The sequence below is a fragment of the Panicum virgatum genome, chromosome 4K (genome assembly GCF_016808335.1).
Source record: "Panicum virgatum strain AP13 chromosome 4K, P.virgatum_v5, whole genome shotgun sequence".
Lineage (NCBI taxonomy): Eukaryota > Viridiplantae > Streptophyta > Magnoliopsida > Poales > Poaceae > Panicum > Panicum virgatum.
The window spans coordinates 42946691-42958119 of record NC_053139.1 but is presented as its reverse complement, the minus strand read 5'-3'; the positions used below and the strand labels follow the sequence as shown (position 1 = coordinate 42958119).

General features: G+C 45.3%; 1 protein-coding gene across 3 annotated transcripts; it reads right to left on the bottom strand.

Moving 5' to 3' along the window:
- Positions 1-295: 295 nt before the first annotated feature.
- On the bottom strand, positions 296-2183 carry LOC120704170 (DPH4 homolog). 3 transcript variants are annotated; one of them, XM_039988462.1, is made up of 3 exons: positions 1930-2183; positions 1672-1846; positions 296-960 (listed from the first exon to the last, which is right to left on the bottom strand). In XM_039988462.1, the coding sequence occupies exon 3, from the start codon at positions 942-944 to the stop codon at positions 420-422; it is 525 nt and encodes a 174-aa protein (XP_039844396.1). In that variant the 5' UTR covers positions 945-960; positions 1672-1846; positions 1930-2183; the 3' UTR covers positions 296-419. The 3 variants fall into 3 exon arrangements, with proteins under 3 accessions (XP_039844396.1, XP_039844398.1, XP_039844397.1); XM_039988464.1 differs by having other exon boundaries at positions 1672-1822; XM_039988463.1 differs by lacking the exon at positions 1930-2183 and having other exon boundaries at positions 1672-1914.
- Between the last annotated feature and the right edge of the window lie 9246 nt (positions 2184-11429).

Genomic DNA, 11429 nt, shown 5'->3' with positions numbered 1-11429 from the left:
GGCGGCCGACGTGGAGGGCGGCGAGGAGGCCGGATCCGGGGCCGGCCAGGCCGGATCCAGCAGCAGGGAGGCCAGATCCGACAACAACAAGCACTGTTGTTTAGGCGAATGACTGGCACGTGAGACCATTAAATCGGCCCATAAACAACATTACCCAAAGATGTACCGGATAACCACCGTGGGAACATTTTAAATTCCCAGCGTTTGGAATTAACAATTGTGGTTAGCTGCTTACAACGGTCAAGATGTCATTTATCACAATGCATCCATCATGAGGATCTCACAATACTTCCCAGAAGAACAAATAATCTTAGTCTGCACTATTTTCAGGAAAACCAGAGGCATATTCCTCAATAATTTTGAGGTCATTTGCTCAAACTTGTCCTGCCAGGAAACATACAACCAGAGTCTGAAATGTATTATGAAGTTTCATTTATAACCAAACGTACTTTAAGAGAACAAGAGCCACAGCCCAGAACAACAGAAGCTGATGCAGAATTAGACGCCTGCTGTTCTACTTCTCCATCTCCACTGACCAAAATTCCCATCTCGCAAAGCTCACATGAAGTGATGGAAAAATAATCGCCGCACCTGCATGGGTACAACAGCTCTACAGTATCAGCAGTGCTCTCGATGATCATATCCCCGACTTCGATTTCAGATGCAATGATCTCAATGTTTTGTCTGGATGATTGCAGCTGCTTATCATAGTCTGCTCTAGATGCAGGATGACGTAGGATTTCCCAAGCTTTCTGCACGCTCAGAAATTCTTGCTGCTCACCGGAAGGCACAGATGACTCAAGAGTTGTATGTGCTTTGTCAGGATGTGTGTTCAGAGCAGCAGACTTGTATGCTGCACGGATTTCGTCATATGTAGCATCTTCATTCACAGATAAAACCTCATATAAAGTTTTCTGGATGGAAATGTTGCTGCCTAGAACCATAGGGGAAGCTGGACCACTGTATGCAGGGGGGAACAATTAAGTACTCAACAAATTCCGAATATGTAATGTATGCCAAAACACTTCTTTGTATCAATAATATCATGATGGGCATAATGCGATGGGTGTTATTTTGTTTCTACAGATTTTAAAATTTAAGGAAACAACTTTTTTATCATGTAAAATCTTGGTTTGAACTGACAAATTGACTCTGGAAGTACCACCAATTTATATTTGGTTTGTTTCTTCTGAGATTACAGTGTTACAAAGAGGCATGTAATTTCAATTTTGGTTTAGCTATTTGGGAATAGCAGGCAATCTAAATCACCAACACTAGGCTAGCTGCTAGCCACCTTAGTAAAAAAAAACATGTGGTTTGCCAACCAAACATGCCCTACACCATTCCAGTTTTCAATTTATGCCGAAATGGTCATGTGAACATAACTGTGCACCCCAGATTTTCGTGTAAAATCATCATATGACTAGCATGAAATTTACTTAACTGTATTTTTCTAACACAAGTGGCAGAGCAAGGATTTTGCAACTGAATATTTTCAATTCCTAAGCCAAAACAAAATGTCCAATCCAAAAATAAAAATCTAGTTCACAATGTCGATAATTAAATAGACTTACTCCATCAACCAGTTGATATCTTGTTTATCCATCAATCACCCAAATTCGTACTAGAAATTGAATGGGGATGAGGATTTGGGGTCAGGGTTTTGGTTACCTGTGGCCTGCGGGACTAGAGGGAGCTTGGGGCCGGTCGCCGGCTGGCGGTGGAGGCGGGAGAGATGATTTGGAAGCGGAAGCGGCCAGGATGCTACCGGAGCCGGGAAGTGCGAGACGTGGCCGCGCCGGTTCTTTTGAAAATTCGGTTCCTTGAAAACAGGAACCGGCCGAAACTTTTCAGAATGCAAAAAAAAAAACAAAGGAATTCAATAGCAAATTTCAGAAGCATTTTATTCACAATTGATGTAGCACTTACACTGCAGGACGCAATTGATTAGCCGTTGTGGACAAGATGGAGAAGGGGAGAAGGAGAAGTGGCTGCGAGCGCTGGCCCAGTGGCTGGGCGCTTGGCGGACTCGGCCTCGGGGCCTCGGAGCCGCTGGCCGTGGCGCCCCGGCGTCGTGTGGGCGTGCGCCGGCCGCTGGGCGGGGCCACCAGCCGTGGGGGCGGGCGCACGTCGGGGCGGCGGCGGGCGCCGGCCAGCCGGGGTGGCGGGTCGGCGAGCGCGGGCGTCTAGGCGGCGGCGGGGGCTGGGAGCGGGGGCGAGGGCGGCCAGGGCCACCGGTGGGTGGCGCTGGGGGACGGCGGCGGGGCGGGGCCTGGCGGGGTCGGCGGAGGCCAGGGGCGCCGGCGGGTGGCAGCGTGGCGCTGGGGTCTGGGGATGGAGATGCGGGCGGCGGTCTGGGGGTGGCCGCGTGGGGAGGAAGGAGCGGTCGGGTGCGCAGGGTTTGGCTCAGTTGGGCCGGTCATCTATTGGGCTCAATGACTTAATGGGCTAGAATGGTTCCAGAGCCGAATCGCGCGTTTTTTTTATTTTTATATTTTTTGAAAAATATTTTTTACATAAATATATTTTCAATTTCATAATTTACAGTTTTATACCCCTGCCGCCCGGCAGGGGGGCGGCAGGCTCCCGCCAAGGGCCTCCGCGCAAATAAATGCAAATTGCATTTATTTGCGCGGAGGCCCTTGGCGGGAGCCTGCCGCCCCCCTGCCGGGCGGCAGGGGGCCTGCCGCCCAGTGGAGTGGCGGCAGGCTCCCCCTCCCCGCAGAATGGACCATTAGATGTGGTTTTAGATATTTTTGGATACAAATAAAAAGCATTAATAAAGTATATGAATATGAAAAGTATAAGTTAACAATTCATACACATACGCAAATGAAAACGAAATAGGTGATGCATGAGAACGAAATAAAGTATAATATGACGACATGTCCATAACAAAAATACAGAAACAACTAGAAGCACCTCCTAACCACCCCAGCCACCCTGGCCATGTCGACCTCTTTTACGCTGAGTGTGGACGTGGTCTGTAGAGTAGGTGTGCCGCTCTGGAGGCCCTACGTCTCTACCCGGACGTCCGGTGGCCATAGGTGTCTGGAAGGTAGGATCGGCCTGCTGGTTAGGTGTAGAAAATAACCGACTCCAATCTTCGAAGTTCGCCTCAAAGGTATCCTGTGTGGGCCCTATACAGTAGCAATTAAGATATCTTAATCATCGTCTTATAAGTCATATATTTGGGTACATATTCATCATACGTACCTGGTGGTGGTGGATACGAAGAATGACCCATATCAGGAAGCTGGTGGTGCGATCCTGTAAACCGTTCAAATTATTTAAAATATTCATAGAAATAAGAAGCACATGATAAATTCGGGCTATAGATTAGGTATTTACCTTGCGTTCCTTCTGCTGTCGCCGTAGGGTAATACGAAGAAGGTCCAGCATCATATAACTGTTGTGATCCTATATGTAAGTACAAAAGGAATTAGACTTCATACCACAATTAATTGAAATTAAGATATTGACTATATGTCTACCAAAAGATCGTGGTGGTGCCTGTGTTGGTTGAAATGACATCAATGCAGCTGGTGCCATGGTACTAAACTGAGTCCCTCCGTGAGGTTGGTAAGGTGGGTGTGCATCACATGTATGGACTAAGAATTAATTGTTGGCTTCAAAATAGAAAGTTAGTAAGTATCCTCACGTACCTGGATAATGCTGCTGAGACCAATAAGGTGCTTGGGAAGACTGCTGCTGTGTGGGACCACAAGAAAACGAGGTCGAGGCTTGAGACGAACCGTACGAGTCATCGTACGATGTCCGGCTACCAAAGGCTTCAAGCATGGAATGGGCTCTTTGTGAAACTCGGGTCCAGGCCGACTCTTACTCATTCCTATCCATCATAGATCCCGCTCGAATCCTCATCAAATTCGCCCTGGCATCTATGTCCATCAACCTGCACATTTCAAACTGCAAGCAAGAAAAAGAAAGACATTAACACTGTAATCCAAAGTATTTGAAAAGCGATGATAACTTTGACTCACCGCCCCAGCTAATGCCTCATCCCTATGTCGTGCGTAGCCATCCTGTGCTGTCGCAACATGCGGCTGTGGTTGCATGTCAACATATATCAAGCGGCAACGAGTCTAAGGCTGGTACTAGCTCAGGTACGCCCTGTACGAAGCCTCCGTGTGTGCAGGGGTCGTAAGCGCCACGTTCTCCTCTGCCTGGTCCCAGCCATCGACCCAAGGCTGCACCCTTGTCACCCACATGTTGGAGAAGGGTTGCCCAGTCCTCGATAAACTAAATATTGAAAACAATTTAGTCAAATATGATTAGTTAACTATAGAATGCATAGTCACTGAAATAGTATATGAATTGTTACCTGTGGTCATGGTGTTCGATCCGATCCAATGCTGACGGCACAGGATACAACTGCCTTTGACCGAACTGTCTCCTGACTCTGTCCGGGCAGTGAGCCTCAATGTAAACGTCGTACACCAACGCTGTAGTTGTCATCCAAAAGGCCTGGTCCTGAAAGCAAACCGAAGATATCCCGATCGGTGCACGAGTGTTTATAGCCAACTCGGAGTAGGGCTCCCACACGACGTCTTCAGGTGTCAACCGATCAAACTCAGCCACAAATTCAGGATAGGCTCGACGAGACTGTACATGGTCCCACCTCTTCTGCACAAAATTAATAATAATATGTACAAATAAGAAATACAAAGAGGGTGAAACAAAGCAACAGAATTGCCAACAGAATAGTACGAGTAGCAGTCTTTTGAATATCACAAGGCTTGATCTTTATTTGATGGTAGCCGGAACGAAGATCAATCTTAGAGAAAACCTTAGCTCCAGCTAACTGATCAAACAGAATATCAATGCGGGGAAGAGGATACTTGTTTTTAATAGTGACCGCATTGAGTGGTCGATAATCAACACATAGCCTCAAGCTGTTGTCCTTCTTCTTCACAAACAGGGCTGGACATCCCCAGGGTGAAGAACTTGGACGTATAAAGCCCTTGTCAAGAAGGTATTGAAGTTGGACTTTCAATTCTGCTAACTCATTTGGAGGCATTCGGTACGACCTCTTAGAAATAGAGGCGGTACCGGGTTGAAGCTCAATAACAAACTCAATATCTCTATCCGGGGGCATTCCAGGCAAATCATCTGGAAATACATCCGCATATTCCCACACAACAGGGATATCTTCAAGTTTAATGTCTTTTGCGGCATAGGCACAAGAGTTAAAGCACTCTTGTTGTGGTAGATAGAGTATGGTGGCTCCTTGATGTGGTGAATCTATCTCGATAGCTCGGGAAGAAATATCTAACAGTACTTTATGCTTAGTCATCCAATCCATGCCCAAAATAACATCCATGCCTTCTAAATTCAACAAAATCAAATCTGTCTTTATCACTTTACTACCCAACTTAAGGGGTACATGTGTAATGATTTGATTGGAAGCTATCTTCCCACCAGGAGTTGTTATCATAAAAGATCTCTTAGTATGACAAAAGTTCAATCCTATTCTTGCTCCAAATTTGGCACTTATAAAACTATGCGTTGCACCAAAATCAAATAATATGACTGCGGGTTTATTGTGGATAGAGAAAGTACCCGTCATTACTGGTGCTCCTTCTGGAAGGTCTGCAAGAGTAGTGAAGTTAACTCGCCCTTGCCGGACTTGCACCATTTGTCTCTTGTCCTTGCCCTTGTTGTTGTTTTGGTTGAAGTTTTGCCCTGAATTATTCCTTCTGGGCTGCGGACAATTTTTGGCAAAGTGAGAAGTACTGCCGCAGTTGAAACATCGATTATTACTATTCCCACTATTGAATTATGGGACATTCGGCCTTTGACTAAACTGTTGTTGCTGCAGCTGCTGAGGCACTGGAGGTCTGAATCCTCCTGGTTGCTGAGGCGGCCTAAAGACAAACCTGCCCACTGGGGCATTTCTTTGTGGAGGTCTGGGTGGAGTATTTTGCACTAGACGATACCTCGGCGGCTGGGCACTCGAGGGTCCCGTTGGTGTCTTTCGCTTTTTCTCAGCACGATGTGCAGCAATACAGTCCTCTTGCGTAATGGCCATATTAACCAGCTCATTATAGGTATTGGGCTGAACCAAGTTTAAACGTTCCTTGAGCTTGGTATTGAGGCCACGACGGAAACGATCACGTTTCTTGGCATCAGTATCAGCATGATGGCCCGCATACTGGCACAGATGATTGAAGGTCTGTGCATATTGTAGAACAGTGCGGGTTCCCTGATCTAGAGCCAAGAACTCATTTAACTTTCTTTCAATTAGTCCATCCGGAATATGATGTGATCTGAAGGCAGTTCTGAATTCCTCCCAAGATATGATATGTTCAGTAGGCTGCATTGCACAATAATGATCCCACCATATACGTGCAGGACCGCGAAGTCGCTGAGCGGCAAAGTGGGCCTTGTTTGCATCAACACACGGTACTGCTAACAAAGCAAACTTGGAATTGATGGTACGGAGCCAAGCATCGGCGTCCAGTGGGTCATCAGCTTTGCTGAAAAGCGGAGGTTGGGTACCAAAGAATTCCTGGTAACCCGCTGGTTGTGCCTCCCGCCCTCCATACTGTTGGCGTGGCTGATTTTGTTGCCCTTGGACTAGCTGGCGAAGTAATTCTGTTTGCATGGCCATTAACTCGGCCAGATTCGACGGGGGTGGCGGTGGCTGCTGAGATCCACTGCCAGTTTCACAACCGAAGCCATCAGGCGTTCCACGAGTATGACCTACCATCTGTAATTATGGAAGACATCCATTAGATACATATTTCTTGCTTCCAAAATCAATGGTACATGCAATGATCATACATTGGATATCAAAATAAAATCAGCAGAATTTGACTAAATGCGGTGTAGCACAATATGCATAACCCATATTTGTGCAACCCATAAAACTCAGAACAGGTCATCTGTCAGATAACTTCATGCTCCATCGTATTGATACTCAACGCTGAGAGTAAAAGGGTAAAGGAGATAATCTAGCAATTCACTCTTCATCGCTATGTGCTACGTTGCTAATCAACAGAGATCATAGAAGTGATTGGACTAAAAATTTAGTCTCACAAATTCAATAGGCTAAAATTTGATGAGCACACATGCCACAAAACTTGCAACATCTTTAGTATTCATCAAATAGCCTAGAATGCACAAACGAAGAGAATTGGTAGATAGGAAGATCATGATTTTCAAACTGGTAGTCGCTACTTATATTACACTCAAAGTAGCATTTTTCTTACAACCTACCATCACTCACCCTTACCACATATAATACAACAAGTGGTACTGCTCTCTAGGGCTATTTTACAACATCTCTTTCCTATGTACATAAGCTACAACAAGAGAAAACACGAACTATCTAGGACTAGTCTAAGGCGCCTAAAAGTCGTCGAGGTTGCCCACAGAAGAGGCACTGCCGGAAGAAGAGTCATCCGGCTGAGGGTTAGGCTCAGCAAGTGCGTGCTCTGAGTCCAAATCAGAAACTCCTTCAATCTCCTCGGGGTCCTCTTCTGCTGCTGCAGGCTCAGCTGGGGCATCTAGTTGCTCCTGGAGCATACCAACATGTGCTAAAGCATCAGCCCAATCTGCTTGAAGCTCATTCACCTGCCCCTGAAGAAAACCAATAACTATGTTGCGCAGCTCTATCTCAGCACCATGCTCCATAGCCTGATGCTCAAACTGCGCAATAGCATGATCCCTACTAGCAACGGCATCCTGAAGTCCCTGAATCTGAATATCCCTCAAACGAAGACCTCGCTGAAAACTCTGGGCCAAGTCTATCACCTGGTCCATGTGTCGCTGCTGGAGTATCTGGTAGTGAGACTGAGCATTCATATATCTGACTACGGCCTCAATAGTCTCATCCGCTACATCTCCAATTAAGTGCCCGAAGTGTGTGACCCTGAACAGCCACTCTGCATTGCCAGTACTGACTGCTGGAAATAAACCAATAGGATATGCAACTACCTCCTCGGGATGGTGCTCACAAAAAGTGGTGATAGCGTTGAGAGCTGCTTTCTCAAAAGCATCCACAAGACGGTACCCAATCACCTCAATCTCAATCGGTGGCCACTCCAAGGTGGGGTGCTGAGGAATGGTCATTGTAACTCTGTTCTTCTTAATTCCCTCCTCAGAAAACTGGCGTCCCGTGTACTGGGGTGGATCTGGGTAGTGGAAGATACGAAGTGAATCCCAAAGAATCCTCGGAAAACCCTCCCAGTACAGACAGTCGGTATGAGCATTCCCCTCCTCATCCCAAAAGATCTGGGAACAAGCCGCCATCTGAATCAAAAAGGATTCAAATGTGAGTAATGTGATTATCTCAAGACTTCTCAAATAAAGCTTTAAGAAGACTGCGGAAAAGCAAATATGATTCTAAATCAAAAGATGATATGGTTTCAAACTCAGAGAATAATAAACCACAATCGGTATTGGTTCATCATTTGAGATTCTAAGGAAGTAAAAGATCCTTAAAACAACAAGATGGGGCTTAGGATGAAGGCATGACTCAAAACCACCTTTTTCAACCAAGAAAAATCTAAGCATCGCAACAAGCATGCTCCTAAATTAAAATCTAACCCACTTATAGTTTAAGCACACTAACACTTATCTTATGAGGATTCATACTAGAAATTCCTTAAAAAGATCATGTAACAACTTCAAAGACTAGGAATCAATTAGAACATCAACCAAATATGCATGCACGTCCTGACCGTTCTCACAAGATAAACAATTGCCAACTATGGTTGGGCTTACGTGGTTAGCACGGTGGCATACATAGATACGGCTCTCCCAATATAACTAGTGGATACACTCTAACCGTTCTTAACTTATCAAATCGCGGTTAGTGTACCTGCAGAAGATTGGCAGAGCATATATATATATCCAATGAACCTTTCAAGCCAGCACTCATGAAAGCGTCCCCAAACATTACCGCTCACTATAGAAGCGGCAGCCATACAATTCCCGCCGTATGGCCAACGTTAACATACGCTATTCGAAGGCATATTCACAAGTTCCTTTACTCCCAATATAGTCGACCGAGATCGATATATTGGCAGCAGCTCAAGTAGGCCACTGCTTGAGCGCAGCGTTCGGTTCGCATCGCCGACAGGAAGGTCAGACTCCCTCAGCTGACTGAGTACACTTTACTTCCAATATAGTCAACTAATAGTCGGTATATTGGAAGCACCTCAAGTAAGCCACTGCTTGAGGGCAGCGTTCGGCTCGCATCACCGACGGGAAGGTCAGACTCCCTCAGCTGACTGAGGATCCTTACCATCTTACCTCAACGTAGGTGCGTCGTTACAGGAATTAAGAGTTGCTTCTGAGTATGGTTTGACAAAAATGTAAAGTGCTGGAAGTCAGATAACATAAACCATAAATAAATAACCACCTAGTAATACCCGTAAAATTCCCTAGGACTTTACGTTCTATGCACAACCCTTAACGATTCCAACGTAGTTTTCCGAAATACCTTGTTATTCCAATTTTATACGGAAAGCGATTTTTAAGGTTCCAATACCTCTGGTGTACGCTTGCAGCTCTGATACCAGCTGTGGCAGAACCGCCTAAATTATCCCGGCTCAAGTGCGCAGGCCATCACCATAAAGACAACATTAGCTCAAACGCACTTCAAACGGAACAATTTTGGGTCTGTCGGGTAACGTCCCGATACAACCACCGGTTCTCGGATCGAACAAGCATACCCCGCACGAAGGCGAGTCCAGAGATATTACAACCATAATTTTACAACATAGGCAAAGTAGTGATTACAACAGGTTTCAAAGTACTTATTACAAAACCAAATTTAGTAAAACAGTTATACAAGCCATAACTTTAACTTCAGAGTTTGAAAGCAGCAGAAAGAGACAACGACGGCTACAACACGTCGCAAAGGTATACCAAGCTAGCCCAAGCAAGGTATCACTCGTCATGGTCATTGCCGGCCGAAGACGTATCCCACTCTACGGACCAGCCAGGAGGCAAAGAGCAGGGATAGGTCAAACTAGCGACCAGGTCCTCAAGACTCATACCTGAAAAAGGGATTCAACAGCAAGGCTGAGTATTCCAATACTCAGCAAGACTTAACCGTCAACGGGTATACTAAACCCACTTTAGCTAGACTATGCATGTTTTGTGAGGCTCTGGTTTTCCTTTTGCTGAAAAGCAATAAAGAGTATGTCCTTACTTTCAAGTTTTAGCTTTCAAGGTTCTAGTTGATTAACCATTCTATGTAAGCAGCTACTATTCAATCATGGTAGAAAACTAAGCAAACATCAAGATTGATAAATAATATTGTTGCTCTTATTACTCTGTGTGGCAAAGAGATCAAGCAGTCTCATTTCATCGTGAGAGGCGGACGATTCTGAATCGAAATTCAACCTTGCAAGGACAAACCTAGCACACACGTCTGGAACACCGTCGGGTCATTCCCAAACAACCGTTGACATTTATTTCCGGCTTGTGGATAGGAACACTCTCCCTGACTACAGGGCTCCAAGGTCCACCCTTCTACGAGGTCCACCCTTGTCCCTTGAAGTCGCAGTGTTGCGCAACATAAAAAAAAAACTATCCCTAAGAGAGAGTGTCAGGTATATCCACTCCCCGGTCCAATCGGCTACTAGGCTTGCCGCGTACCATATTGACGGCATGTGGCTAGTACTTTCAAAGACTTAACCAACACTACCACACACCGCGACCTTAGCAAGTTCATTAACACAGACGGGGTCTCACATAAAGTCATGATGTCGAACATAACCCCGTCCATCGTCCTTATATTGATAACAGAAAGTAAACAAGCAATTCCTATAAAGCTCGCGAGTGACAGGCAATCACTCGACTTTTACCGGTCCTATAAGCTTAGCAATTATTCGAACTCAAGTCAGTGTTCAGTACATAGGTTCCTAGGATCATGCATCTAGGTTTTCAATTCAAATCCTAAGAACTGTAAATGCACAAGTAAGTAATACAGTAAATGATATTAATTTGAAATATAGGTTATGTCCGGGGCTTGCCTTCTCGATAGTTGCTAACTATTTCAGCCCTAGGCTCTTCCGAACTTTGGTTCGGGGCTTCAGTTAGTTCTGCAGTGTTTACTTGAGCTTCGAGATCACCTCTGTCAGACTCCGGGATCAGTTCGTACGTCCCGTCCGATAAGGCAGTCGTGTCTACATGTAATGCAAGAACAGTATTATAAACACACATGGGCAATCGTTTATAGAGTAGTTAAATACCAAATTTAACTACACAAGGCATCATGATCAACAGCACAAAAGAAGTTGACTAACTTTATAAACAAGTGGGGGTGGTTTTCTTATAACAAACAAAATGTAGTTTGCTAACAAATCAACTACTCAAAGTACAAACTGTAACAAATGCTGCCAAAATTACCCTAAACAGAACATGAACAAAGCAACCTACCCTGTAAAAATCAT